Source organism: Manis javanica, chromosome 3 (genome assembly GCF_040802235.1).
Source record: "Manis javanica isolate MJ-LG chromosome 3, MJ_LKY, whole genome shotgun sequence".
NCBI classification, from domain to species: Eukaryota; Metazoa; Chordata; class Mammalia; order Pholidota; family Manidae; genus Manis; species Manis javanica.
In genome coordinates, this window is record NC_133158.1 from 114,867,747 (window position 1) to 114,894,301 (window position 26,555).

Below are 26,555 nucleotides of genomic sequence, written 5' to 3' on the forward strand. Positions count from 1 at the left end.
GTGTGAGACACTGAACCACCCCAACCGTGCCGCACCCCCAGAGTGAGAGAAATCGAACAGGGCTAAGAGAACGCCTGTTCTTGTGGCTGGAGACTTGTAAGAGCAACACATTTAAATACACTGCTAGGTCGCAGCCATGCTGTTTTCATTCTATATTCAAGCAATCCTATTAGCTAATCGCTCATTGCAAAACGCAAACCATTTTTGATTTGGAGGGTGCTGTATTAAAGAGCCTTACTCTATATGTGATTATCTTTATGTAGGTTTCAATACAGCCAAAGGGGACTTGGTGAGATCCATCCTCTACCCACGGCCTCTGAACTTCAAACTATACAATGATGCCTTCAAGTTCATAGTGTTCCTGGCCTGCCTTGGAGTCATGGGGTTTTTCTATGCCCTTGGTGTATATATGCACCACAGAGTAAGTACTGGGATTCAGGTTTTTTAATATCAGTTTTCTCCAGGAGGCTGACCTAACTGAAAAGAGTTAGATAAGGTTACTGCTTAGTCCCATGATTCTGGGTATCAATGCTCTCCAATAGAGCTTTCTGAGATGGTGGGAATATTCTGTGTCTATACTCTCCAATTGGGTAGGCCTTAACCCCACAGGCCTATTGAGTACTTGGAGTGTGACTAGGGTGACTGAGGAAATTCATTGAATTTTATTTAATTTTAATGAATTACTTTAAATTAATAATTCAACTATTTAATTAGTTTACATTGAAATAGCCATATGTGGTTAGTGAAAATTGTATCAAATGGTGCGGCTATGTAAAATCGCCAAGTTCGTGGTCCCTTTTGCCACTTGGATGGGAATGTGAGCTTACTGCAAGTCTGGCATTTGCCATACCCAAGTCCAAAGAGCCTCAGAGGAAATACAGTTGCTCAAGGCTGATAGGATGAAGAGGATTGGGTCAATCAGACGGGAGAGCAGGAAGGGCCTACGAATTTGAATGGGCAAAACACAAAAGAAGAAATGCACACGGGTCTTCTGGAGCAAGCAAACAATTAAGGTATTAAATCTAGCAAGGTAGAAATAGATGGGATTGAAGGAGATCTTGAATGCTGTGTCTGGAAAATATTTGAGAGGGCTAAAGTATTTGTATATTGTCCAGCACATACCCAACATACCATATAGTCAGTGAGTTGTCCCTGTGTACCATTAGGTTGTGAAACGAAATTAAACATCTACTTTTACAGAGCTGTATGCTGCACGGATTCCCACTTCCTTTTAAACTCAGTTGGTCTGGTTTCATTTGGATGTCTCTCTTAATAGCTATGATGACTATAGAAGGAAAGGTTGTCACAAATGACCTCTGAGGTTCTTCTGGTCTGACAGATTCTGTTGTGAACCATGCAGTCTATTCTGTGAGATATGCTGGGATTTTTGCAGTGTGGGCTTATAGGGGAAAAAAATTATGAATGAAAGGACCCAAACATGGGTATGAAATTGGGTGTGAGTGACCTAATTACAATGCCCAAACTGGCAGCATCAGTACATTCTATGTGTATTTTGTGGGGAAGAGGGGTGAATATTGGTGGGCAAAGACACAGTCACATGAACAGTAGGCACTGTTCATGCTCATACTTGAGTTCTGAGTAGTCACTAAATCTGAAAGCCCCCCTTTCTAGGGCAGGCAGGGCACAGAAGGCAAGGGCACATTGGCACCAAAAGAATGGACTCTGAAAAGAGCGATGCGGACTCTCACAGCCAGTAGGGCTGGACTTGGAGGCAGTGTTACATTTCCATCTGGGAAGCAGGAGTGTGGAGCAGGAAAACAAGCAGCAAGCCCACTCCTGTGGACCAGACGGTGTTGGCAGTAATTGGGGAAGGAAGGATTCCTGGGCCAGACGCCGTATGCACCGAAGCAACAGTGCTAACCGCAGCCCCCCGCTTGCTGTGGGCCCAGACTTTTGTGGACCTGCTGGTCGTCTGTCTGCATTGGCTCAGGGTCAGGCAGGGCCAAGTCCTCAGGGGCAAACTCCTCTGGCTGTGGTCAGGCCAAGCAGAGAATGATGGATTTTGTGATAAACTGAGACTGGACCAAAGATGTACTCAGCAGCCATTGTTACTGGACATGAATCTATGTTTCCAGTACTCAAAAGGGACTTGATGACTTAAATTATAGTTAATTTTTTATGTTTTTTATTGTCAAATTCATGGACAGTAGGGCCATTAATATCTAGAGTGTGTGAAAAATAAAACAAGCCATCTGTGACTTAATCTTGGCCCTGCGCTTATCAGTCATGTGAACTTTTGAGACCCACGTGGGATCCTGACTTCACGAGAACAGTCCTGATAATATAACAAGCTGGTTATGCATTTGTGTCCTGGGGTTGGACAGACTAGGATTCAGATACTCACCATTTGTCTGGCATGTGGCCTTGGGGAAGTTATTTAATTTTTTAAGCCTCAGTTTCTATACCTGTTAAATGAAGAAAATAGTAGTATTTATATCACATGGTTATTGTGAGGAGTAATTAAATAACGTATGTAGCCTAACACAATGCCTTCCCTAGAGTGTATATCCAGTGAGAGCAAGATATTTTTATTATTGGCTTTCATATTGCAGATAAAATATGCTGAGATCTTTGTAGAATCTTGGTCATGGTTCTTATCAGGTTACCATTCACTCGGTTTGCTCACCTTTCAATATGCTGAGCACCTCTTCTGTGTCAAGAAACTGCCAGGCTCGGTATCTAGAGATGAATGTGAAGAGTTTGAACAGGACTTTAAAGATGAATAAGCCACAGCTGCTACACCAAAGAGTTCATAGGCTTGCAGGGGAAAGAGACTTATAATCCAACAGTCAAGCCAAGGTGTGAAATCCTACAACTCAAGACTAGTCCCAGTGCCCTGGGAGTCCAGAAGGTGTGTGGAAGTATGATAAGCAGAGAAGGGGTGGGTACTCTGAGTGGAAAGAATGAAAAGCGGAGAGAAACCAAGTTGGGAAAGGGCAGGTGGGGGTGGAGGAGAGATCAGCGTCTCCTTTCTTCTGCAGTGCAACACTACATGTTCATTTCTTGAGCGCAACCTAGAGAACACTCAGCCGCACCCAAAGAGCTGATGCTGGGAGCCTTCTGAGTTCCTGGAGCTCCTGTGGTGTTGAAAGGGATGGTGCCCAACAGGGAGCCAGCGTGCTCTGCTCAGCTGACCTGTGTGTTCCTCCTTCCCAGGCCCCTCCAGGAGCTTCAGTGACCATGGCCCTGATCCTCCTCACCGTGACCGTCCCTCCCGTGCTCCCAGCTGCCCTGACCACCGGCATCGTGTACGCACAAAAGAGGCTGAAGAAAAAGAAAATCTTCTGTATCTCCCCACAGAGGATCAATATGTGTGGGCAAATAAACCTCGTGTGCTTTGACAAAGTATGATCTAAATTTTCCAGATCATAAGTTAATGATTTCTAGGCAGACCTGAGTTGGGAAGGGCCCCCAAGAATGTCTAGTACAGCCCCTCATTTTGCAGATGGGAACGCTGGAGCCAGAGAAGGTTGCGTAGCGAGCTAGTGTGAGGTCACAGTCTAGAAGCCCATTTAATGAGTGCTAAGGAAGTGGTTTAGCCATCACATCATGAATTTCTTCCCTAAAAAACGTAATGTTCTTGTGCATGTTTGTGGTTTCAAAACAATCTCTTGCTGTAGTAATTTCTGTGACTAAGTGGCATTTTCAAGCAAAAAAAATGTAAGGAACATTTCTCTTCCCTGAAATGCTTTGTCCTGTACTTAAGTGGACATATTCCTTTCTCCTCCTCTCCTACTTTTAAGGAAAGGGAGAGAGTAGGCATTGACCTGTGTTTATGCACCCCAACCCCTTTTTTCTCTTTTGTTCCCCAGGTTATTAGGACTCAGGACCAGAAATGGTTGTCTCTGTGCTTGGGGCCCTGGAAAGGTGGCAGATGAGGCAGATGTTTAGATGGTGAGGACAGCTGGTACAGGACAGGGCCTGAAACCACCCCTACTCCATTGTGCTCCTAGGGGAGCCTGGAGGGACTTCAGACCCTGCCCTCAGCGTGGGCAAGCCAGTTAACTGCTAGCACGCAGTGAGCCTGGCTTGGGCCCTCCATGTCTTTGGTACACTAGCATTTAAATAGCAGGTAAAGGCCCTGCCAATTTGTAGTGAGCCCACATTGCCAGAAAGACCCATTAATGATGTTCCTTGCTCTTGAGAAGCTCATAGGCTAGTTGAGAAAGCAGGTAAAACAGAAGTGTGGACAAGGATAATGCAGTGAAATGCATGCTTAATACAGGTCTAAGCAAAGCATCATGGTGTGGTTACCTGCCACAGGGGAAAGGTCACCTTGGGGCTGTGGTTCTGGTTGCTGGACAGAATGGGCCCCAGGCTCAGAGGCGAGCAGTTCAGAAGCACAGGGGTGCCAGGCCTCTAGTATATGCAGGACAGAACAGTGGGGTGTGGCTAGAATTCTGGCCACTTGGTCAGGAGTGTAGCTGGAGAGAAGGAATCCAATAGCTTAGGGCCTGAGGTGCCAAGCTAAGAAGTGAGGCCTTGTCATAAAGGAGAATGGGAGCCCTTCTTGTGTTTTAAAAAGATCATTGATATTTTTATAGGTGTGTTTTATTTATTTCATCTGGGGGAACTGGTGAGAAGGGATGGAAAGGAGATAAGACTGAGACAGAAGGATATCTGGGGACAACTAAAGAGATGGCTTATTGTCCTCACCAAGGATGGCAGGAGTGGGGAGTGGAGGAAGGACTGGAGATTCACCAGGAGGAGACAAGTCTTGGCTCCAGTTGAGAAGCACAACTCTAAATAAGATTATTTCAGTTCTATTATTTCACATTCCCTTTGCAAAGTAAGTCCTCAATCACCAGCAGGTGGGAACCAGTAACTTAACAGTAGTTCCTTTAGATTCAGGGCCAGATAACATCCCCTTGGAAGTTTGCTGGTGGGGATTCCCATCATTCACCTAGCAGCCTCACTGGTGGCTAGAACATAGAGGGAGATTTATAAAATATGTTCATTACATATTCATCTAATTTCTCCAGAGGTGTTGGTTTTCCTTCCCATATAAAGTTTTTCTTTCCACATTCTCATGTGCTCTTTTGCTAGACTGAGGGACCACAACCTCTGCATGGCCTGATGGCATGTTAGAGTGCAAAGAGCTCATGACTGACTGGGAGTGGGCAAGATGGGAAATCAAATCCAGCATTTGATACTAAGTTTCTGTGCGGCTTTTTAAAAGAAACTACAATTATCTCTAAGTTTCTTTCTAGTGTTCACATTATAAAATTCTACCAACATGATGTTGGAATAAAGCACTCCACAATTAATTGAATTTCCATCTAGTGTTATTTCACTTTAAAAGATACTCACCACTGGACATCTGAGTGCATTTGTTCCCATATATTTCCAATATATATTGGTTTGTTACGAGTTTTCTGAAACAAGTTCTTCTTTCTTTTTTATTCAACTTACTTCAAGCCTGAGCTAGTATTATGCTGAGGAGTTTTCTTTTTCTATCTCATTCCCTTTAGAACCACAGCTATAATTTAGTTTTCTTTCTGCTTATTTTGTTGCTTTTTGTTGTATAAAGGTCATTTCCATGTGGAGAAATAACATAGTTCCATTTCTGCTTTGCTGCGGTATCATGTCTGTTTTCATGGTCAAAATATTGATGTTTAAAATCATAGCCTAATCATCAGGAAAACATTTCAGTTTGAATTAAGTTGCTCGCTCTTTTTGAAATGGAACATCTCAAGAAGATTTGGAACCTAAACACACAGCCTGGGACTCATATAAAATGCAGGAGGGAAATGAAATAAATAGCTTTTTGTTGTTTTGTTCAAGGAATAACTCACACAAATCTTGTTAGCTCCCCATGAAGTCCAAATGAATTAATGAAGCAAAGAGTCCTTAATTCTTTATTCCAGGAGCCCATTATGGGCTCTGTCTTTCCACATGCTTTGCAGAATTCATTTAACATCCGTCATCTAGTGGAAGACTCCAGATGGGTTGGATTCTTGTTCTTTCTCTCCAACCTACTGGCCTCTGGTGCCTGAGGCTGCTCATTTCACCTCCATCCTAAGCGGGTCTCCACCAGGTCTATTCAGCTGTAACAACTGAAAGCTCTGTATGTACTTCACTGTAAGAATTATGCTAATGTGATGTACTGTCATGACAGAAAAGGCATCTGATAGAAAAGTAGAAAATTTAGTGTCTTATACGGAGATGACCTTTAAAAAATAGTGGCAGAAACCTGGGTGTCAGGGTTGAGACAGGATGTTGCCCATCTTGGGGCATTGCTCTCATCCACCTGAGTCTGCAGAAGCAGCCGTAGCCACCTCCTTCCTCTGCCGGGGAGTTAAGCAGGTCTAGTGCCATTAGCCTGCCACAGAGAGACACAGGGGTCTTTAATTAATGGTCAGAGGTGAAGCAATGAGCAAATTAAAAGTGCTGTGATAGTAGTCAGTTCCATTTTGCTTTCTCGGTTACATAATCTGACAAATACTTTCCCATAATACAGTAAATCAAATCTCCCAACCATTTTCCTCTTGGTCTAAACAATAAACCCATTCATGTGCATTAATTAATATTTATTATTAGCACTTCATTTCTCTCTATGGGCTCAAAGCTCTTTATCAACATTTCATTATCAATCTGGACAGTCACCATGTCACCCATATTTTAGAAAATTGCTGTGAACCAGATGGCAGACTATGAACTAAAGAGTCTCCAAAAGAAAGAAAAAAATTCTGAGCTCTGCTTTAGAAAGACAGCAGGTGCCAACTAAGGAGTCAAACTCTCTCTGTTTTTGGTTGGATTTCCATTCCTTGAACTTGTCTCATTTAACAACAGCAAGTCACAGTAAACAAACAAAAACAAAACACTTGCATTTTGTTGTCATAATGAGTAACCAGCATCATCTAATTATCAGCATGGTCTTTTGGGAATCATCTATCACCTGCTGAATCGTTCTTTCAGGCATCCTCTCTGATTCAAAATTTCATGGTTAGACACAAAGGCTCTGGGCAGCTACATCAACTTTAATGTCTTGAGAGCTTGGGCTTGTTTAAATCATGATATAAGTAAAAGCTCTAAATCTTATGCTAATAGCAATTCTCATTTTTTTCCAGACTGGCACTCTTACAGAAGATGGGCTGGACCTCTGGGGGACGGTCCCCACTGCTGGCAACTGGTAGGCACATCATGGAGGGGGAACGTGCGATGGGTGGGGTGACCTTGGTGACCCCAAATCCATCCTTCCAGTGTTGAAGGATGAATGTCACATAAAATACATACAATAACTGGCAGGAATCATCTCCCAATTGTTATAACTTGTTAAGTTCAAAATCAGATGGGAAAATACATCTTCAAACCACACATAAAAAATGGAATAGAATGAGGTGGTTAACTAAGGAGCTGAATGAATAATCCAGAATAGCAAAGAGTGACATCAAAACTGTGCTTAATTAGACAAGGCAAAGACTTCCCAGTGACTAGTTGATGGGGGATTGAGAAAAGAAGAACTCCATCGTTTCCCTCACAGAGCTCACAGTCTAGTGTGATAAAAAGGTGTAAATGTACCCACTTCCATAGTTCAACACAGGCCTTGAAAAGCACAAATATCAGAAAAGAGAAAGAGAAACAATAATTGCTTAATATAATACACATTCCTGCTTTCCATAATAACGTAGTGGATAAAAGGTAGAAAATGATTTTGAAAATGAATGAATCAAGAAAAACCACTTAAGGAGATAGCATTTGAGATAGGTTTTAAAGGGTATATGGCAAGAATTTCTACAGACATGAGCTAAAAGCTGGCACCTGGGATGGGAGAAGACAATTACAAAGATGCTACTCAAGAAAAGAACTAGAGGGGGGAGAATATGCCCCTTTCACTCCAAAGTGTGTACCCTGTTCTGAGCTCCCTTCTCTAGGGGGCTGCTGCTTCTCAGGCTGAGTGGAGATGCTCTTAAGCTCTGAGTACCCCAGCTTGGTTCTAAACAGTGGCTGAGACTGCTGTCACTGAGGAGTTATTCAAGGGCCTCAATAGCCGTGGGGCCAGACACAGCACTGGCACAAGGTAACAGCAGACAGGCCATGTGAGGTTGCAGAGACACCTGGGCTAGGTGTCAGTGAATACAGGAGCTCTGGCTCTACTCGTGTGTCTCTGCTCCTGGCTGCTCAGATGCTGGGGCCACAAAGGCACTGCTTTGTCCTCTACTGGTCAGAGCAGTGAAAGGGTAAAAGGATGTCTGTAGTTTCCACCCCTACCCCCACCACCCCACCTTTCTCTTAGTACTCTGAAGTTTTTGGAGGAATAGAAACAACTAGATGCAGTTCCATTCAGCTCTATAATGGGAAGAGAGAAAGGTAAATCAAACCTATCTACTGTCTAAAAGAAAACGGGCTTTGGACACTGGATATCCATGCTGGGAGTTTCAGGAAAGAGGGGCAAAGGCCAGAAGGCTGAGCAGTGAGAAATACTTCAGAGTCCGTGCATGCTTTTACTTGAAAGAAACAGGAACCAGCAGGCAGGCTTCCCATCACTGATACCTCAGTGACCTAGAGACTTCTTGTCTGGAGTGTGTGGCTTTCTAGAGCCAGCTCTGTGGTGTGGCAGGTTATCCTCTCTGAGCCTTCCCACAATTGTATCTTCTAATACTGCCACCATGTGGGCTGGCTGCAAATGGCCTTACAAGTCCCTGTGATTAGAACCTAGGGCTCTGACTTCATCACATAGGGCATGGGGAGCCATAACAGGATTGGAGCATTGAGTGAGGTGCACATGAAGCTCTGTATTAGTGAGAGTGATGAAGCAGAGAGTGCCAAATGATTCTGTTGAAGACCTGACCTTATTATCTTCTCCACCAGTTTCCAGGAAGTCCACAGCTTTGCCTCAGGCAAGGCTTTGCCATGGGGCCCACTGTGTGCCGCCATGGCCAGCTGCCACTCTCTCATCCTTCTCAACGGAACCATCCAGGGAGATCCCCTGGATGTCAAAATGTTTGAAGGCACTTCCTGGGTAAGGTGATTGTTTCCTGGTTCAAACGAATAAGGAAAATTTGAAGAAATCCTTCTTAGTGGTGCTAAAGCTTTTCTAACTTTGGTTGAAACCCAGAGAAGATTCATAACAACACAGAAGTGAAGGTTAGATAACTTCCTGAATTTCCCAACTTCTGCTCCAAAGAACTCTGTTAATGAGTACAAGGTGGAATGGGGGTCATGATCAAATAAATTTGGGAACAGCTGTTCAAGCAACATTAAATTGCTTTCTTGACTCCAGGATTTCTTTAATATACTGTGCTGCATTGTGAATATTCAAGATAAAATATGATAGGCAGTATTTACCAAATCTATTTGACCACAAAACCTTGACAGGCCAAAACATGGGACAAGTGTTCTCCAAAACACCCCTTGAGAAACAGCAGTCCAAAGCACTGGGCACTACAGTAGCCGCTAGCTTCCCATGGCTATTGAGCCCTTGAAGTGAGGCTATGCAACTGAGGAACTGAATTTTAAGTAGTATTTACTTTAATTGATTAAAATTTAAATTTCAATAGCCACAAGTTGCTGGGAGCTACTGTATTAGGCACCAAGCTGGAAGTCCCTTGGTCCAACTGAGTGTGAATAACAGTTGAAGGGTATAAACCATCCTGGCAACTATTCCATCCCTCTCTAGTTACGTGACCACAAATCCAGAATTAAGACACTGACTGTTACTTCACATGTGCATTTGGGGTAATAATGCCTTACTTGTGGACTTGTGGGGAACATTGAGACTATGTGCTAACAAGGCTGTGTATATTGTAAGGTGCCCAGCAAATGGGGGCTATTTATTTCCTCATTCAATAGTTAATTCATTGCACTATTATGCCCTTAAAAAAGCATTTTTTTTTTTTTGAGAGGGCATCTCTCATATTTATTGATCAAATGGTTGTTAACAACAATAAAATTCAGTATAGGAGGGTCAATGCTCAATGTACAATCATTAATCCATCTCAAGCCTAATTCTCGTCAGTCTCCAATCTTCTGAAGCATAACGAACAAGTTCTTACATGGTGAATGAATTCTTACAGAGTGAATAAATTCTTACATGGTGAACAGTACAAGGGCATTCATCACAGAAACTTTCGGTTTTGATCATGCAATATGACCTATAAACCATCAGGTCAAATATGAATATTCATTTGATTTTTGTACTTGATTTATATGTTGATCCCACATTTCTCCTATTATTATTATTATTTTTATTTTTAATAAAATGCTGAAGTGGTAGGTAGATGCAAGATAAAGGTAGAAAACATAGTTTAGTGCTGTAAGAAGGCAAATGTAGATGATCAGATGATCAGGTGTGTGCCTATGGACTAAGTATTAATCCAGGCTAGACAAGGGCAGCAAGACATCCACGGATGCAGAAGATTTCTCTCAAAGCAGGGGGGGTGAGGTTCTGAGCCTCACCTCTGTTGATCCCCAAATTCTCACCTGATGGCCCCCCTGCGACTGTGCCTGTCTTAGGTTGTTCCTCCCTTGAGGAATCTTACCCGTCTCTGGCTAACCAGTCATCTTCCGGGGCCATACAGGGAAATGTAAAGTTGGTAAGTGAGAGAGAAGCCATATTGTTTGCAAAGGTTAGCTTTTTACTTCTTTGCAGATTTATGCCCTGTGGCTTCTATGCCCAGCACTTGTCTCGAGGTATCTTTACCACCTGGAGGAATTATGATACTCGGTAAATTCGATATGAGGCACGAATTCTATTTAAGGTTTGTAATTAGGAAGGAAGAAGAAAAGCTATAGAGGTAGCATATGAAGGAAACTTGGGAGGATTGATTATTTCTTTGACATATCTTCTTGTATAGTACCTTAAGTATGTATAGGTTTTAAACTACTAACTAATTTGCACACACATATTAACATAATAGGAATACGGTGACATAAACAAAGCAAATCTATAATTACCAGCCATCTCCAGTGAAGCCAAGAAAACCATTTAGGCACCCTAGGCATTTGTGAAAATTTATCTATGATATGATGGATATTTTCCAACTGTACTTGAACCATCAGACAAATTAAAGCAGCCCATTTCTGGGATCTGTTCACATCCCATATGTTCTTTTAACCATAGATAGTCTATAGTCATGAGATTTTGGGGTGCTACAACTTGCACCCCTCCCAACTCCTGGTTGAGTTCCAACAGTACAGATCCAGTCAAATTCGTTGTCTCACTGTATGCACATGCCAGCCTAGACATCTCTCTCCTCCTTCTTATGGCAAGTCCAGGAGACGGTGGGCTGGATGCAGCCACAACCGCAGCATCATCCGGATCCCTGTGGAGGCTTTTTGATGATCCTCCCCCGGCACAAGTCCTCCAGAGAGTGCTGATGCCGGAAGCTCCTCCTCATATCGTATCTTAGTTCATTTTCTGGGTATCCAAGCTAGGCCTTGATCTTCTGCGTAGAAACAAACAGACCCTTTGCCCACACTTTGACATGCCCTCTATACCACTGTGTAGAACTCATTGGAGGTCAGCACACAGTAACTGCTTTTTTTTTTTTTTTTTTTAATTAAGAGAAAGGAATATTATCAGAAAAGAGTACCTCCATAGCTGATCATCTGACACCCTTTAAGTGATCAACATTAAGGATATTTAAAGCATGCGTTGATCTTTGATTTACCAATAGTTTTATCCTGTTAAGGAGTAATCCCCCTTTTCTTTCTTTCTTTCTTTTTTTTTTTTAAATTTTTAATCTACACTTACCTGAAGAATACTATGTTTACTATGCTCTCCCCTATATCAGGTCCCCCCTAACAACCACATTACGGTTACTGTCCATCAGCTTAGCAAAATGTGGTAGAGTCACTACTTGTCCTCTCTGTGTTGTGCAGCCCACCCTCCCCTTTCTCCCTCCCCCCCATGCATGCTAATCTTAATACCCCCCTTCTTCTTCCCCCCCCTTATCCCTCCCTGCCCACCCATCCTCCCCAGTTCCTTTCCCTTTGGTACCTGTTAGTCCATTTTTGGGTTCAGTAATTCTGCTGCTGTTTTGTTCCTTCAGTTTTTCCTTTGTTCCTATACTCCTCAGATGAGTGAAATCATTTGGTATTTCTCTTTCTCTGCTTGGCTTATTTCACTGAGCATAATACTCTCCAGCTCCATCCATGTTGCTGCAAATGGTTGGATTTTTCCACTTCTTATGGCTGAGTAGTATTCCATTGTGTATATGTACCACATCTTCTTTATCCATTCATCTACAGATGGACATTTAGGTTGCTTCCAATTCTTGGCTATTGTAAATAGTGCTGCGATAAACATAGGAGTGCATCTGTCTTTCTCAAACTTGATTGCTGCGTTCTTAGGGTAAATTCCTAGGAGTGGAATTCCTGGGTCAAATGGTAGGTCTGTTTTGAGCATTTTGATGCACCTCCATACTGCTTTCCACAATGGTTGAACTAATTTACATTCCCACCAGCAGTGTAGGAGGGTTCCCCTTTCTCCACAGCCTCGCCAACATTTGTTGTTGTTTGTCTTTTGGATGGCAGCTATCCTTACTGGTGTGAGGTGATACCTCATTGTAGTTTTAATTTGCATTTCTCTGATAATTAGCGATGTGGAGCATCTTTTCATGTGTCTCTTGGCCATCTGTATTTCTTTTTTGGAGAACTGTCTGTTCAGTTCCTCTGCCCATTTTTTAATTGGGTTATTTGTTTTTTGTTTGTTGAGGCGTGTGAGCTCTTTATATATTCTGGACGTCAAGCCTTTATCAGATCTGTCATTTTCAAATATATTCTCCCATACTGTAGGGTTCCTTTTTGTTCTATTGATGGTGTCTTTCGCTGTACAGATGCTTTTCAGCTTAATGTAGTCCCACTTGCTCATTTTTGCTGTTGTTTTCCTTGCCCGGGGAGATATGTTCAAGAAGAGATCACTCATGTTTATGTCTAAGAGGTTTTTGCCTATGTTTTTTTCCAAGAGTTTAATGGTTTCGTGACTTACATTCAGGTCTTTGATCCATTTTGAGTTTACCTTTGTATATGGGGTTAGACAATGGTCCAGTTTCATTCTCCTACATGTAGCTGTCCAGTTTTGCCAGCACCATCTGTTGAAGAGACTGTCATTTTGCCATTGTATGTCCATGGCTCCTTTATCAAATATTAATTGACCATATATGTTTGGGTTAATTTCTGGGGTCTCTAATCTGTTCCACTGGTCTGTGGCTCTGTTCTTGTGCCAGTACCAAATTGTCTTGATTACTATGGCTTTGTAGTAGAGCTTGAAGTTGGGGAGTGAGATCCCCCCTACTTTATTCTTCTTTTTCAGGATTGCTTTGGCTATTCGGGGTCTTTGGTGTTTCCATATGAATTTTTGAATTATTTGTTCCAATTCATTGAAGAATGTTGCTGGTAATTTGAGAGGGATTGCATCAAATTTGTATATTGCTTTCGGCAGGATGGCCATTTTGACGATATTAATTCTTCCTAGCCATGAGCATGGGATGAGTTTCCATTTATTAGTGTCCCCTTTAATTTCTCTTAAGAGTGACTTGTAGTTTTCAGAGTATAAGTCTCTCACTTCCTTGGTTAGGTTTATTCCTAGGTATTTTATTCTTTTTGATGCAATGGTGAATGGAATTGTTTTCCTGATTTCTCTTTCTATTGATTCGTTGTTAGTGTATAGGAAAGCTACAGATTTCTGTGTGTTGATTTTGTATCCTGCAACTTTGCTGTATTCCGATATCAGTTCTAGTAGTTTTGGAGTGGAGTCTTTAGGGTTTTTTATGTACAGTATCATATCATCCGCAAATAGTGACAGTTTAACTTCTTCTTTACCAATCTGGATTCCTTGTATTTCTTTGTTTTGTCTGATTGCCGTGGCTAGGACCTCCAGTACTATGTTAAATAACAGTGGGGAGAGTGGGCATCCCTGTCTGGTTCCCGATCTCAGTGGAAATGCTTTCAGCTTCTCGCTGTTCAGTATAATGCTGGCTGTGGGTTTATCATATATGGCCTTTATTATGTTGAGGTACTTGCCCTCTATTCCCATTTTGCTGAGAGTTTTTATCATGAATGGATGTTGAATTTTGTCAAATGCTTTTTCAGCATCTATGGAGATGATCATGTGATTTTTGTCTTTCTTTTTGTTGATGTGGTGGATGATGTTGATGGATTTTCGAATGTTGTACCATCCTTGCATCCCTGGGATGAACCCCACTTGGTCATGGTGTATGATCCTTTTGATATACTGTTGAATTCTGTTTGCTAATATTTTATTGAGTATTTTTGCATCTACATTCATCAGGGATATTGGTCTGTAATTTTCTTTTTTGGTGGGGTCTTTTCCTGGTTTTGGTATTAGGGTGATGTTGGCCTCATAGAATGAGTTTGGGAGTATTCCCTCTTCTTCTATTTTGTGGAACACTTTAAGGAGAATGGGCATTATGTCTTCTCTGTGAGTCTGATAAAATTCCGAGGTAAATCCGTCCGGCCCCGGGGTTTTGTTCTTGGGTAGTTTTTTGATTACTGTTTCAATTTCTTTGCTTGTAATTGGTTTGTTTAACTTTTGTGTTTCTTCCTTGGTCAGTCTTGGGAGGTTGTATTTTTCTAGGAAGTTGTCCATTTCTTCTAGGTTTTCCAGCTTGTTGGCATATAGGTTTTCATAGTAGTCTTTAATAATTCTTTGTATTTCTGTGGAGTCTGTCGTGATTTTTCCATTCTCATTTCTGATTATGTTGATTTGTGTTGACTCTCTTTTTCTCTTAATAAGTTGGGCTAGAGGCTTATCTATTTTGTTTATTTTCTCAAAGAACCAGCTCTTGGTTTCATTGATTTTTGCTATTGTTTTATTCTTCTCAATTTTGTTTATTTCTTCTCTGATCTTTATTATGTCCCTCCTTCTGCTGACTTTAGGCCTCATTTGTTCTTCTTTTTACAGTTTTAATAATTGTGATGTTAGACTATTCATTTGGGATTGTTCTTCCTTCTTCAAGTGTGCCTGGATTGCTATATACTTTCCTCTTAAGACTGCTTTCGCTGCATCCCACAGAAGTTGGGGCTTAGTGTTGTTGTTGTCATTTGTTTCTATATGTTCCTTGATCTCTATTTTGATTTGTTCATTGATCCATTGATTATTTAGTAGCATGTTGCTAAGCCTCCATGTGTTTGTGAGCCTTTTTGTTTTCTTTGTAGAATTTATTTCTACTTTCATACCTTTGTGGTCTGAAAAATTGGTTGGTAGAATTTCAATATTTTGGAATTTACTGAGGCTCTTTTTGTGAGCTAGTATGTGGTCTATTCTGGAGAATGTTCCATGTGCACTTGAGAAGAATGTATATCCTGTTGCTTTTGGATGTAGAGTTCTATAGATGTCTATTAGGTCCATCTGTTCTAGTGTGTTGTTCAGTGCCTGTGTGTCCTTACTTATTTTCTGCCCGGTGGATCTATCGTTTGGGGTGAGTGGTGTGTTGAAGTCTCCTAAAATGAATGCATTGCAGTCTATTTCCCTCTTTAGTTCTGTTAGTATTTGCTTCACATATGCTGGTGCTCCTGTATTGGGTGCATATATATTTAGAATGGTTATATCCTCGTGTTGGACTGAGACCCTTATCATTATGTAGTATCCTTCTTTATCTCTTGTTACTTTCTTTGTTTTGAAGTCTATTTTGTCTGATATTAGTACTGCTTTCTTCTCACTGTTGTTTGCCTGAAATATGTTTTTCCATCCCTTGACTTTTAGTCTATGCTTATCTTTGGGTTTAAGGTGAGTTTCTTGTAAGCAGCATATAGATGGGTCTTGCTTTTTTATCCATTCTATTACTCTATGTCTTTTGATTGGTGCATTAAGTCCATTTACATTTAGGGTGACTATTGAGAGATAAGTACTTATTGCCATTGCAGGCTTTAGATTCGTGGTTACCAAAGGTTCCAGGTTAGCTTCTTTAGTATCTTACTGCCTAACTTAGCTCGCTTATTGAGCTGTTATATACACTGTCTGGAGAGTCTTTTCTTCTCTCCCTTCTTATTCCTCCTCCTCCATTCTTCATATGTTGTGTGTTTTGTTCTGTGCTCTTTTTAGGGGTGCTCCCATCTAGAGCAGTCCCTGTAGGATGCCCTGTAGAGGTGGTTTGTGGGAAGCAAATTCCCTCAGCTTTTGCTTGTCTGGGAATTGTTTGATCCCACCATCATATTTAAATGATAGTCGTGCTGGATACAGTATCCTTGGTTCAAGGCCCTTCTGTTTCATTGCATTAAGTATATCATGCCATTCTCTTCTGGCCTGTAGGGTTTCTGTTGAGAAGTCTGATGTTAGCCTGATGGGTTTTCCTTTATAGGTGACCTTTTTCTCTCTAGCTGCCTTTAAAACTCTTTCCTTGTCCTTGATCCTTGCCATTTTAATTATTATGTGTCTTGGTGTTGTCCTCCTTGGATCCTTTCTGTTGGGGGTTCTGTATAATTCCATGGTCTGTTCAATTATTTCCTCCCCCAGTTTGGGGAAGTTTTCAGCAATTATTTCTTCAAAGACACTTTCTATCCCTTTTCCTCTTTCTTCCTCTTCTGGTATCCCTATAATACGAATGTTTTTCCTTTTGTATTGGTCACATATTTCTCTTAGTGTTGTTTCATTCCTGGAGATCCTTTTATCTCTCTCTATGTCAGCTTCTATACGTTCCTGTTCTCTGGCTTCTATTCCTTCAATGGCCTCTTGCATCTTATCCATTCTGCTTATAAATCCTTCCAGGGATTGTTTCACTTCTGTGATCTCTTTCCTGACATCTGTGATCTCCTTCCGGACTTCATCCCACTGCTCTTGCATTTTTCTCTGCATCTCATCCCACTGCTCTTGCATTTTTCTCTGCATCTCATCCCATTGCTCTTGCATTTTTCTCTGCATCTCTGTCAGCATGTTCATGATTTTTATTTTGAATTCTTTTTCAGGAGGACTAGTTAGGTCTGTCTCCTTCTCAGGTGTTGTCTCTGTGATCTTTGTCTGCCTGTAGTTTTGCCTTTTCATGGTGATAGGGATAGTTTGCAGAGCTGGTACAAGTGACCGCTGGAAGAGCTTCCCTTCTTGTTGGTTTGTGGCCTTTTCCTGGGAGAATAGCGACCTCTAGTGGCTTGTGCGGGGCAGCTGTGCGCAGACAGGGCTTCTGCTTCCTGCCCAGTTGCTTTGGGGTTTATCTCCGCTGTTGCTGTGGGCTTGGCCTGGCTGGGGCTGTTCCTCCAAAATGGTGGAGCCCCGTTGGAGGGGGAGCGGCCAGGAGGCTATTTATCTCCGTAAGGGGCCTCTGTGCTCCCTGCTGCCCAGGGGGTTAGAGTGCCCAGAGATCCCCAGATTCCCTGCCTCTGGTCTAAGTGACCTGTCCTGCCCCTTTAAGACTTCCAAAAAGCACTCTCCAAACCAAAACAACAAGCAACAATGAGAGAGGGAACAGAGAGAATGGGAAAAAAAAAAAAAAAAAAAAAAGGAAAAAGCAAGCGATTTTTTTTTTTTTTTTTTTTGTCCTCAGGTGCCGGTCCCAGGCACTCGCTCTCTGGTCCTGCTGCCCTGTCTCCCTAGCACCAGGGTCCCTGTCCTTTCAAGGCTTCCAAAAAGCACCCACCCACCAGTCCCGCAGGGAAGGAACGCTCGATATTCTTTGTCCTCAGGCACTGGTCCCAGACACCCGCTCACCAGTCCCGCCGCCCTGCCTCCCTAGCACCGGGGTCCCTGTCCCTTCAAGGCTTCCAAAAAGCACTCGCAGAAAAGAGAAAAAAAAAGGGGAAAAACGCGCGATTTCCTCTGTCCTCAAGTGCCGGTCTCAGGCACCCGCCCACCGGTCCCGCAGGGAAAAACGGGGGATATTCTTTGTCCTCAGCGCCGGTCCCAGCCACCTGCTCTCCAGTCCCGCCACCGTGCCTCCCTAGCACTGGGGTCCCCGTCCCTTCAAGGCTTCCAAAAAGCGCTCGCCAAAAAGAGAAAAAAAAAAAAAAAAGGGGAAAAACGCGCGACCTCCTCCGTCCTCAGGCACCGGTCTCAGGCACCCGCCCCCAGGTTTCGCAGGGAGAAATGCGGGATATTCTTTGTCCTCCGGCGCCGTTCCCAGGCACCTCCTCACCGGTCCCGCCACCCTGCCTCCCCAGCAACGGGGGGCCCGTCCCTCTAAGGCTTCCAAAAAGCGCTCGCCAAAAAAAAAAAAAAAAAAAAAAAAACCGCTCCGGTTTCTCTCCACCCGCTGGGAGCCGGGGGGAGGGGCGCTCGGGTCCCGCCGGGCCGGGGCTTGTATCTTACCCCCTTCACAAGGCGCTGGGTTCTTGCAGGTGTGGATGTGGTCTGGATGTTGTCCTGTGTCCTGTGGTCTCTATTTTAGGAAGATTTTTCTTTGTTATATTTTCATAGCTCTATGTGTTTTTGGGAGGAGATTTCCACTGCTCTACTCACGCCGCCATCTTGGCTCTGCCCCCTAAAAAAGCATTTTAAAGCTTCTTATGGATACATGAACTACAGGACAGCATTTGAAACAGAGATGCAAAGGAATAGAAACAAATGGTTACAGGAGCATGGAGTACACCTCACAAAGAGACTAATGTGAAGATGTACAGTAGGAAAATTATGGCTTTCTAGAGACCAAAGTAATAAAAGGAGAAACCTGGTAAATGGGGAAGTTTCTGCTATCAGTAAGCTAAAAGTACCACATTTGCTGTGGAGAAATTTTTGACATAAAAACAAAGCAGCAATCACTCTCCTGGATCTTAATAGAGAGGAATCACTGTAATTATTATAAATAACATCCTTACCAGCATCACTGAAGTTGATACAGTGATGAATTGCACAGGGTCATTATCATTATATGTGACATTGATTCTGGTTCTAATGGTACCCCCTTCTTCATTGGAGAAGGGTTGATGTACTTGTACAAATGACATATAAATTGGCATCTTGTGTGGGAACATAAACCTTTAGCATTAGCTCTGTAAGAACTGTCTGTAAGAACACTATATCCACCCCAACAAAGCATAAAAGTATAAGATTATTCATTGACTTGAAGCTTGAATTACATATCCTTTGGTAGTTAGCAACTCTTCATTAAACATAAAGGGAAGGGAAAATGTCCTTAAAGACTCTAAGAATTTTAGCACTGGAAGGGATATCAGAATATTTTTCAGAAGAAATTGAAGTCAGGAGAAATGAAGTGATGTCCCCAAGGTTAAACAGGTAAGTGATAGAATGGAGATCCGATGTCTCCTATTTTCTGACTTCTGTTTATGTAACCAACTCCCTTTCCCACATTTTAGGTCAGTATTGGTTTCTTAGATGGTATAACTTATACTGTTGTGATATCCAAAGAAATCAAACGATTTTCAAATATGCTGTCTATTTTGCTAGCAGCTAACTTGGTAACTCTCTAGCCAACCAGTTAGGCTAATAACATAGACGTAGCAAAAGAGATAGTCCCATGTTTATCTCAAGACCCAATCCTTACCTATCTGAGAGCTAATGTGCTCAGCTATATTGGAATGTAGATCTCCACTTAAACCTTCATCCAATTACTGGACATACCATTTAGGAAGAGCCATTGGCCTGTAGCTAGCATTTCTTCCATCAATTACTACTTAAAATGCAGTCACAATATTTCTGGCTTTTTGACAGTCTACAATAAGGTCCTTAATATATACCAATACCACAGAAATTTGACAGTGATAGCATTAAGGTAATTGGCCTAGAAAAGAAAATATGTGAAAAGGGCTTTGAAAAGCTTAAAGTCCTATGCAAATGAAAGAGATATTTTTTTCTTATTTTTCTCTAAGGAATCTTATGAATGTTTTCACTTTAAAACAGATAATGGAAGATTGCAATGTAGACTACTGCAAATTTGGGATGCCAGATTCAAACATAATAATGAAACCAGGACCAAAAGCCAGTCAGGTATGATTTGCTTCTTTAAATTATGTAGCTCTGTGCCCTTAGCACTGGTGAAACTTCTCCAACTTTCACATATTTTTATAGTCCTGTTTTTTTACCTTATCCTAACAGTGTCCATAGTTGGTTTTATCCTTTTATCCTGAATTTATCCATTAATTTATTCAACACTCACCACTTACCTATGTATGCTTGAGCTCTGTACTAGGTGCTAACGGATAGAGTGATCTTAAAGTTGGATATGTTGGGATCTGTACTGGAGGAGTACATGAGCTCGTAGAAAAGCAACCTAGGTGGGAATAAATGCAATACAGTTTGCCAAGTGCTGTAACAAAGGCTGAAGAAACTGCCACAGGAGTTCAGAGCGGGGAGTGAATACTATTTGGGAGAGAGAGAAGCACCACAGACCTGTGAGCTTAGCCTGGAAGATGGTCAGAATTTTGCAGACCAAACAACTTAACCAGAGAAGTGCCTTAGGGGGAGCCTGAAAAATACCAATGTGGTGACAAATATACTACTTCGTGCTGCCCCTGGGATCATTGCTGAGTAAACGCCTTGTTGATGTGCATCTGCTAAATCTCACTGTAAAGTTTCTAAGCTCCTCTTTCTTGGCACGCTCACAGAGTCCCGTGGAAGCCATCACCATCTTGCGCCAGTTTCCATTTTCTTCGAGCCTGCAGAGGATGTCTGTGGTTGCTCAGCTAGCAGGGGATGATCACTTCCATGTCTACATGAAGGGTGCCCCAGAGATGCTGGTCAAGTTCTGCAGATCTGAAACAGGTGACGCTTTTTTTTTTAGGAGGTAAAATATTTTAAAAGCCCAAACACATAAAGCAAACAAGCCTAAATCAATGATTGTAGAGGTGGATGTTTTCTCAGTGGGTGTAGGTGGGCCCAATAGATACAATAAAGCAGAGGTGACCATCTCAAGGCAGAAGCAGAGAATAAATATTTGGCTGTGGTCCGGCCAGAAATGCCCACCCACAGTAGGGTATCAGGGAAGGAGATGTGACTCAAACATCTGGAGCTAGAACAGGAAGCTGCATAGGGGTTAGAGAACCAGGAAGGGCGAGAATGAGATGCATTCAGAAGGGGCCAAAGGGATAGGTCTGGGCACTTGACTGATGCTGTGGATGGGCCGCTTCCTCACCTTTGGGGGGCACCACTTAAGGGGCCTCGGACAGATTGATGGAAGGAAAATAGAGAAAAGATACATCTTTTAGAAAAAAGTGATGAAAGTAAATTAGATGGTATTAGAGCAAAGTAATTGATCATTTTCACAGCCATTTCCTCTTTCTGGACCAGATTTTGAGCTGATTTGTATTGTTTCTTGTCTTATAAACATATGCACTCTCTAAGCGGCAGTCTAGATTTATAAGAATATTGTGCATTCAAATGAGTTCATTTGGATAAAATTGGCCTTTTTCTCCTGATTTTCATCTATATTCTCCTTAGAATTGCTGATAGCCATCATCTGTGCACAGAATTTCAGATTTGGCAAATAATTGCTCTAATTTCTCTCTCTACTTGGAATCTTTTTTACCTTGGAAGTACCCCTCTTTTCTGATTTGATCTTCCTTATGACTCCTATTAACTCTCTACTTCACCACTAGATGGCCTGTGCTTTGCTGTTTTGTGTTTCGTGGTTTTTTTTGTATTTTAAGCCACATAGATACAGGGGAGTATCTTCTTGAATTTTTAACTGGTGACTAACTGTCCCTGCTTGATTAGTAAGGGTTTGGGCCTGTCCTTTGTCACCTTTCATGCTTCAGGCAGCCCTTCCTGTTTTACTTATTGTCCTAACCTCTGATCATTAACATGCACTAATACCATCTTCAGTGATTGCTTTTCCCCCTGTATTTAAGAAATAGAGAGCTAGGACCTTCTTGTAATTAGATCTCCCATTTCCAGGATTATTTTAGAATGCAGGAAGTCTGAGATGCATGGAGACATGAGATCCACAATTGTCTCATTTTATGGATAAGAAAATGGAGGTGTAGAAGAGAGATTTAACATGCCCAAGTTAGAGAACTAGTGGGCAGTAAAGTGAGGACTAGAATCCAGGTGTTTTGCTACCCAAGCCACTATACATCCCATTGTACTGTGCTTCTTTCTAACACCCTTAGAAGCATGCTATACGCCATAAAGACTTTATGACTATATTAACATTAGTTATGATTTTCAGGCCAGAACACACACATCAATGCTGACACCGTTTCATCTATTATCTGAAGCAGGGATTGGCAAACTTTTCTGCAAAAAGTCTGGTAGTAAATATTTTAGGCTCTAAAGATCTGATTCTATATCTGTTTCTCAACCCTGCCATTGTCATCCAAAAGCAGCCATAGACAAACAAATGGGCAGTGCTCTGTTGCAACAAAGTTTTATTTAAAAAAGCAAGCAAAGGGCCAGATTTGGTCTGTAGTTTGCTGACCTCTGATGTAGAGGATTGGCTGTTTCTCTTATTTCATTCAGGTGGGCATAGTCCTGAGGTCTGTCCTTACTAAAGCCAGCCTGTGTATTTGACACCCAGTTGATAACCAGCACGTCTTCAGCATTCATTTCTGTCAGAATAATAAGAACACACTGATGAAGTCATTTGTGGCCTTTAACTGAAGCTTTAGCTTTTCTATTAAAGCATTTTTTGGAGTGAGGGTTAAAACAAGGTACAGTGACTGAATCCCAAATCTCGCATAGGAGTTGGTGGCCAGTGACCTTACATTTCCCTCTTTCCTCTCAACTGACAGTGCCCCGGAATTTCCCACAGGAGCTGAGGAGTTACACAATGCAAGGGTTCCGCGTCATTGCCCTTGCTCATAGAGCCTTGACGATGGGGAAGCTTTCAGAAGTAGAGAGTTTAGCCAGGTAAGGAAGTTGGAAATTGGCGCTAGGGCACGATTGGTGTGCAAGAAGTGAATGAGCCTGGGAGATGGACAGATGGACAGCTTACATCAACAGGAAGGCTCTGGGAGATAGAGAAACAATCTCATTCTGATTCAGAGATGGGCAACTGTAAACCACCGTGGGGAGGACTTGCTCAATTTCCAGTGCTGGTTGGTGGCAGAACAAGGATGACAGTTGAGATCTCCTAACTGCCATAGGCCAGTGAGTTATCTCTGCCCTACATCCCATCATCCCACCAAAAATATCCAGCTGTCTTTCAACCTCCAAACATTAGGTAGCAGACTGGCTTTGGGGTTCCACATACAAAGGGGTTAGGAGGAGGAGACAGCTGGCCCTTTGAAAGGCCTCCAGGATTCTTCAGACTTAGCTTCTTTTAGGGCTCAATAGTACGCCTCCTTCAGATCTGGAGAGGTAGTGAGTGCAAACTGAATTCCGTGTATGAAATAGAATTCAGCATTCTTAATTACATTAAGGGATAAATTGTGCACATTAGAGGAAAAATTGTAAACTATTTTTTTCTTTCAATGTTTCTCAGTTTTTAAAGGTTGTTTTTAAAATTGTCTATAATAAAGGAGTAGAGAGATACTATGGAAAGTTGAATAACAAATCATTCATGCATTCCTTATCTTTGATTTTGTGTTGCTGGTAGAGAGATCCTCTTTTATATATGATGAGCCCTTCTTCATAAGATGTGGATATCCGTGGTTCAACATTACTATTTATATAATCAGTAATCATTGTCTCTTTCTTAGACTATGTCTATTTCCCCCCACCTATGAAACATAGGATTAGATGATCTCTAAGGAGCCTTTCAGCCATGGCATTTTCATCTTCTAAATAGAATCACAATGCTCATTTTGAAATGTATGAATGACACTCTCAGATTTAACATTCAAGGTGTTAGCTATTCTTGAGCAAGCATAAAGACCCATAACAAATAGAATTTTGTAATTGTTCAAGACATAAAATTTAATAATGGAAGTTAAGGTCATGTGTGAAGAAAAGCTTTCCCTAGCTAGACCTGGAGAGCAGCCACCACCCAGCTGCCACATTCGAATGCGGCTGTGATGTTCTCATTTAAAAGCCACTAGTGAGATAAACATTTTATAAATATAACAAAAATAGGAAAGTGAGGACAAAATGTGCTAAATTTCCAACCACCTCACATTTTTCCAGAGAATATCAGGAACCTATTCTGCTTCTTGAAATTTAGTTAATGTTTTCAAACAAGGCAAAGGAATAAGGTTTTGATATTTATTAGAATCAAATTACATTTAGCAGTTTTTCAATTAGGAAATAGAAAAATATCTAAAAAACAGATATCATAAATGGGATTATAACCGTTTTTGAGATGATTTAGAAAAACAAAACACAAAGCTAAGAAACAGGAAAAATACTTTATCAAGCTCTTTCTTTGGTTTAGTAGATTTCTATTGAGCTTGACTGTGTGTGAGATGCTCTTCAGGGCACTGAGAATTAAGAAGTGAATAATGTAAAATTCTTACCCTCATGGCTTATATCTTAATTGGGGAAAGTGGATAATAAAATAAATCCTTTAACATACTGTCAAGTAATAAGGGAAAAAATAAATCAAGTTAAGAAGATTTTTAGAAGTGAAAAAAGGATGCTGTTTTACATGGAATGATCAGGTAAGTCCTCTGAGGAGGCAACATTTGATCAGAGACCGCAGTCAAGTAAGGAAGCAAAGGGTGCATCTATCCGGGGGGGGAGCATTGCAGGCAACAGGAAGAGTGGGCACAAGGGCCTGCCGCGGCTTGTGCTGGGAATGGGATAGGGTTGCAAGAGGCCAAACTGCTTGAAACAGTGAATGAAGGGAAGAGTCATGAAATAAGACCAGAACCAGAATACATTGGTGAGAAGAGTTTTGGATCTTTCTTTTAGTTCTGGTTAATGAGAAAATATTAACCCAATCTATAAAAGAAAGTCATGAAGCTAAATGGTGGCAGTATAATGAGTTTTATATTAAGGTATAGATTTTCTTTTATAATATCCTCTGAAATCACTAAGGCAGGATTCATATATGATTTTCTGAGTATTTGCCAAAGTGTCTAATATAAAAATCTAAGACAAAAAGTTATTTGGTGAATGGACTTTTGAATGAAGGATGTAGCAACTTATACTCTCCTCCAGAGAGCAGTTTCTTCATTGTGTTCCCATCCAAGTTTGAATTATATTTTTCATCAAGCAATCTGACTCCAATCTTTCTCTTAAAGAAGGTTCATTGATCATATGTTTATTTCCTTTCCCTCCAAAGTCCTCTACATAATAGAAAGAAATAGTATCAAAGGAATCTAGAGAAGCATTAAGTGCAGATGAGAGATCTCTGCATATTTCTGTAAGATGTTAAGTCAGTGGGGAGTGCCAGCTGAATCAGCAGGATGGTAGAAGCTACAGCTTACACCCTACCAGACAGAAAGATGGCAAGAGGAAAGTTGGTTCACCGTGTAGGACCCAGGAAAGGCCAAGACTCAGATATGTTATGCACTACAGTAGGTGGAGGTGAGACTCAGGCCCAAACACCAGGGATTAATGACAGTGTACAGAAAGGTCAGATCCATAGGTCTCCTCCTCCCCCACGCTCCTCTCCCTGAAATCTTGGCCCCACTCTGGACAGAAAAAGGAAAGATGCAATCAAGAAAGACCTCCTGGTCCCCAAATTTACTTTTTAAAAAGGCACATAAAATTTATTCTGTTTCAGAAGAGACTTATTCCATTAGTCACACATCACTAATCTAACCTAATTAGACTCCAAGCCTCCTATTTCAAATTCTGAAAACTTCAGCTCCTTGACTGATGCCATGTATTTCCTGGAGGCTACAGCTGATGGTTGAAGCGAATGACTCCATGTGCACCTATGATTGTAGTATCCTGTACGCAGTACGTACTTCATAAGTGTCTCAGAAACTGAAGGGATTACAAGCTCAAGAGAACAAAAGTGCTTGGAAATTTAAAAAATACAAAATAAAAATTTTAAAAACAACTGAAGAGTTGGAAGATAAGCACACTGTTTTTAAAAATGGAGTTGAAAACTGGAAGCAGCAGCTAACAGTGGATGTCTCTGGGAAGGAGAAGGGATGAGGAGGCGTGGGGACAGGAGCTGGTGGTTTTCATTATAAGGTTTTGGGTTATTTTTTATTTTTTAAACACTTGCATGTATTACATTGATAGAACTTAGACATTTTAGAAAGGAAGAAATAAATCCAACTGTTGAGACTACATAAGCGCTAATACTAACTTACTCCTGAATTGAAAGAGAGAAGGCAGAGTCCGAGTTAACATTTTTGGGACTTCTCATCATGGAGAATCGCTTGAAGAAGGAGACCAAGCCAGTCTTGAAGGAGCTGAGTGAGGCCCGTATCAGGACTGTGATGATTACTGGTATGTATTTCTAGAGGCCTGGCAAGCTGAGGGCATCCCTGGCATAAGAAAAAGGGGGAAAGCTCATGTGAATTGAGTGAGTTCACATGACTGAGGCAGAAGGAAGTACGCTGAGCTGTCAGTGGTTCCCCTGGGCTCCAGTTGCGTGGGGACTGCCCCCTACCACCGCCAGAGCTTGGGAGGTGCATATCTGGACTCTCCAAAACCCTTCCTCTATGTCCAGTGCTCAGTTTTCCTCCCTTCCTCCCCAGGACCAGTGCAGTGCTAATGCGCTCACAGTAAATGTTCTAACACAGGAACGGATGTGTCCTGATCCAGAACCGCAGTGAGACCTCAGTAAAGGGCGTGAGACTCTGCTAGACTGTCCTTCTAGGCATGGGGCAGGTGTGGCATGTGATGATCA

General features: G+C 41.8%; 1 protein-coding gene across 5 annotated transcripts in view; it reads left to right on the forward strand.

Annotated features, from left to right (window-relative positions):
* ATP13A5 (ATPase 13A5) overlaps positions 1–26,555 on the forward strand; it is a 103,738-nt gene that overhangs the window by 43,463 nt on the left and 33,720 nt on the right. For all 5 annotated transcript variants that reach the window (XR_012129289.1, XM_073231903.1, XM_073231905.1 and 2 more), the window contains 8 exons: positions 264–421; positions 3,178–3,366; positions 7,092–7,153; positions 8,833–8,983; positions 19,769–19,855; positions 20,473–20,629; positions 22,597–22,714; positions 26,028–26,152. Coding sequence is in view for 4 of the 5 variants with exons in the window: in XM_073231903.1 (XP_073088004.1) it covers positions 264–421; positions 3,178–3,366; positions 7,092–7,153; positions 8,833–8,983; positions 19,769–19,855; positions 20,473–20,629; positions 22,597–22,714; positions 26,028–26,152 (1,047 nt within the window). In the remaining variant the exon portion in view is untranslated. The remainder of the gene's footprint in view (positions 1–263; positions 422–3,177; positions 3,367–7,091; positions 7,154–8,832; positions 8,984–19,768; positions 19,856–20,472; positions 20,630–22,596; positions 22,715–26,027; positions 26,153–26,555) is intronic.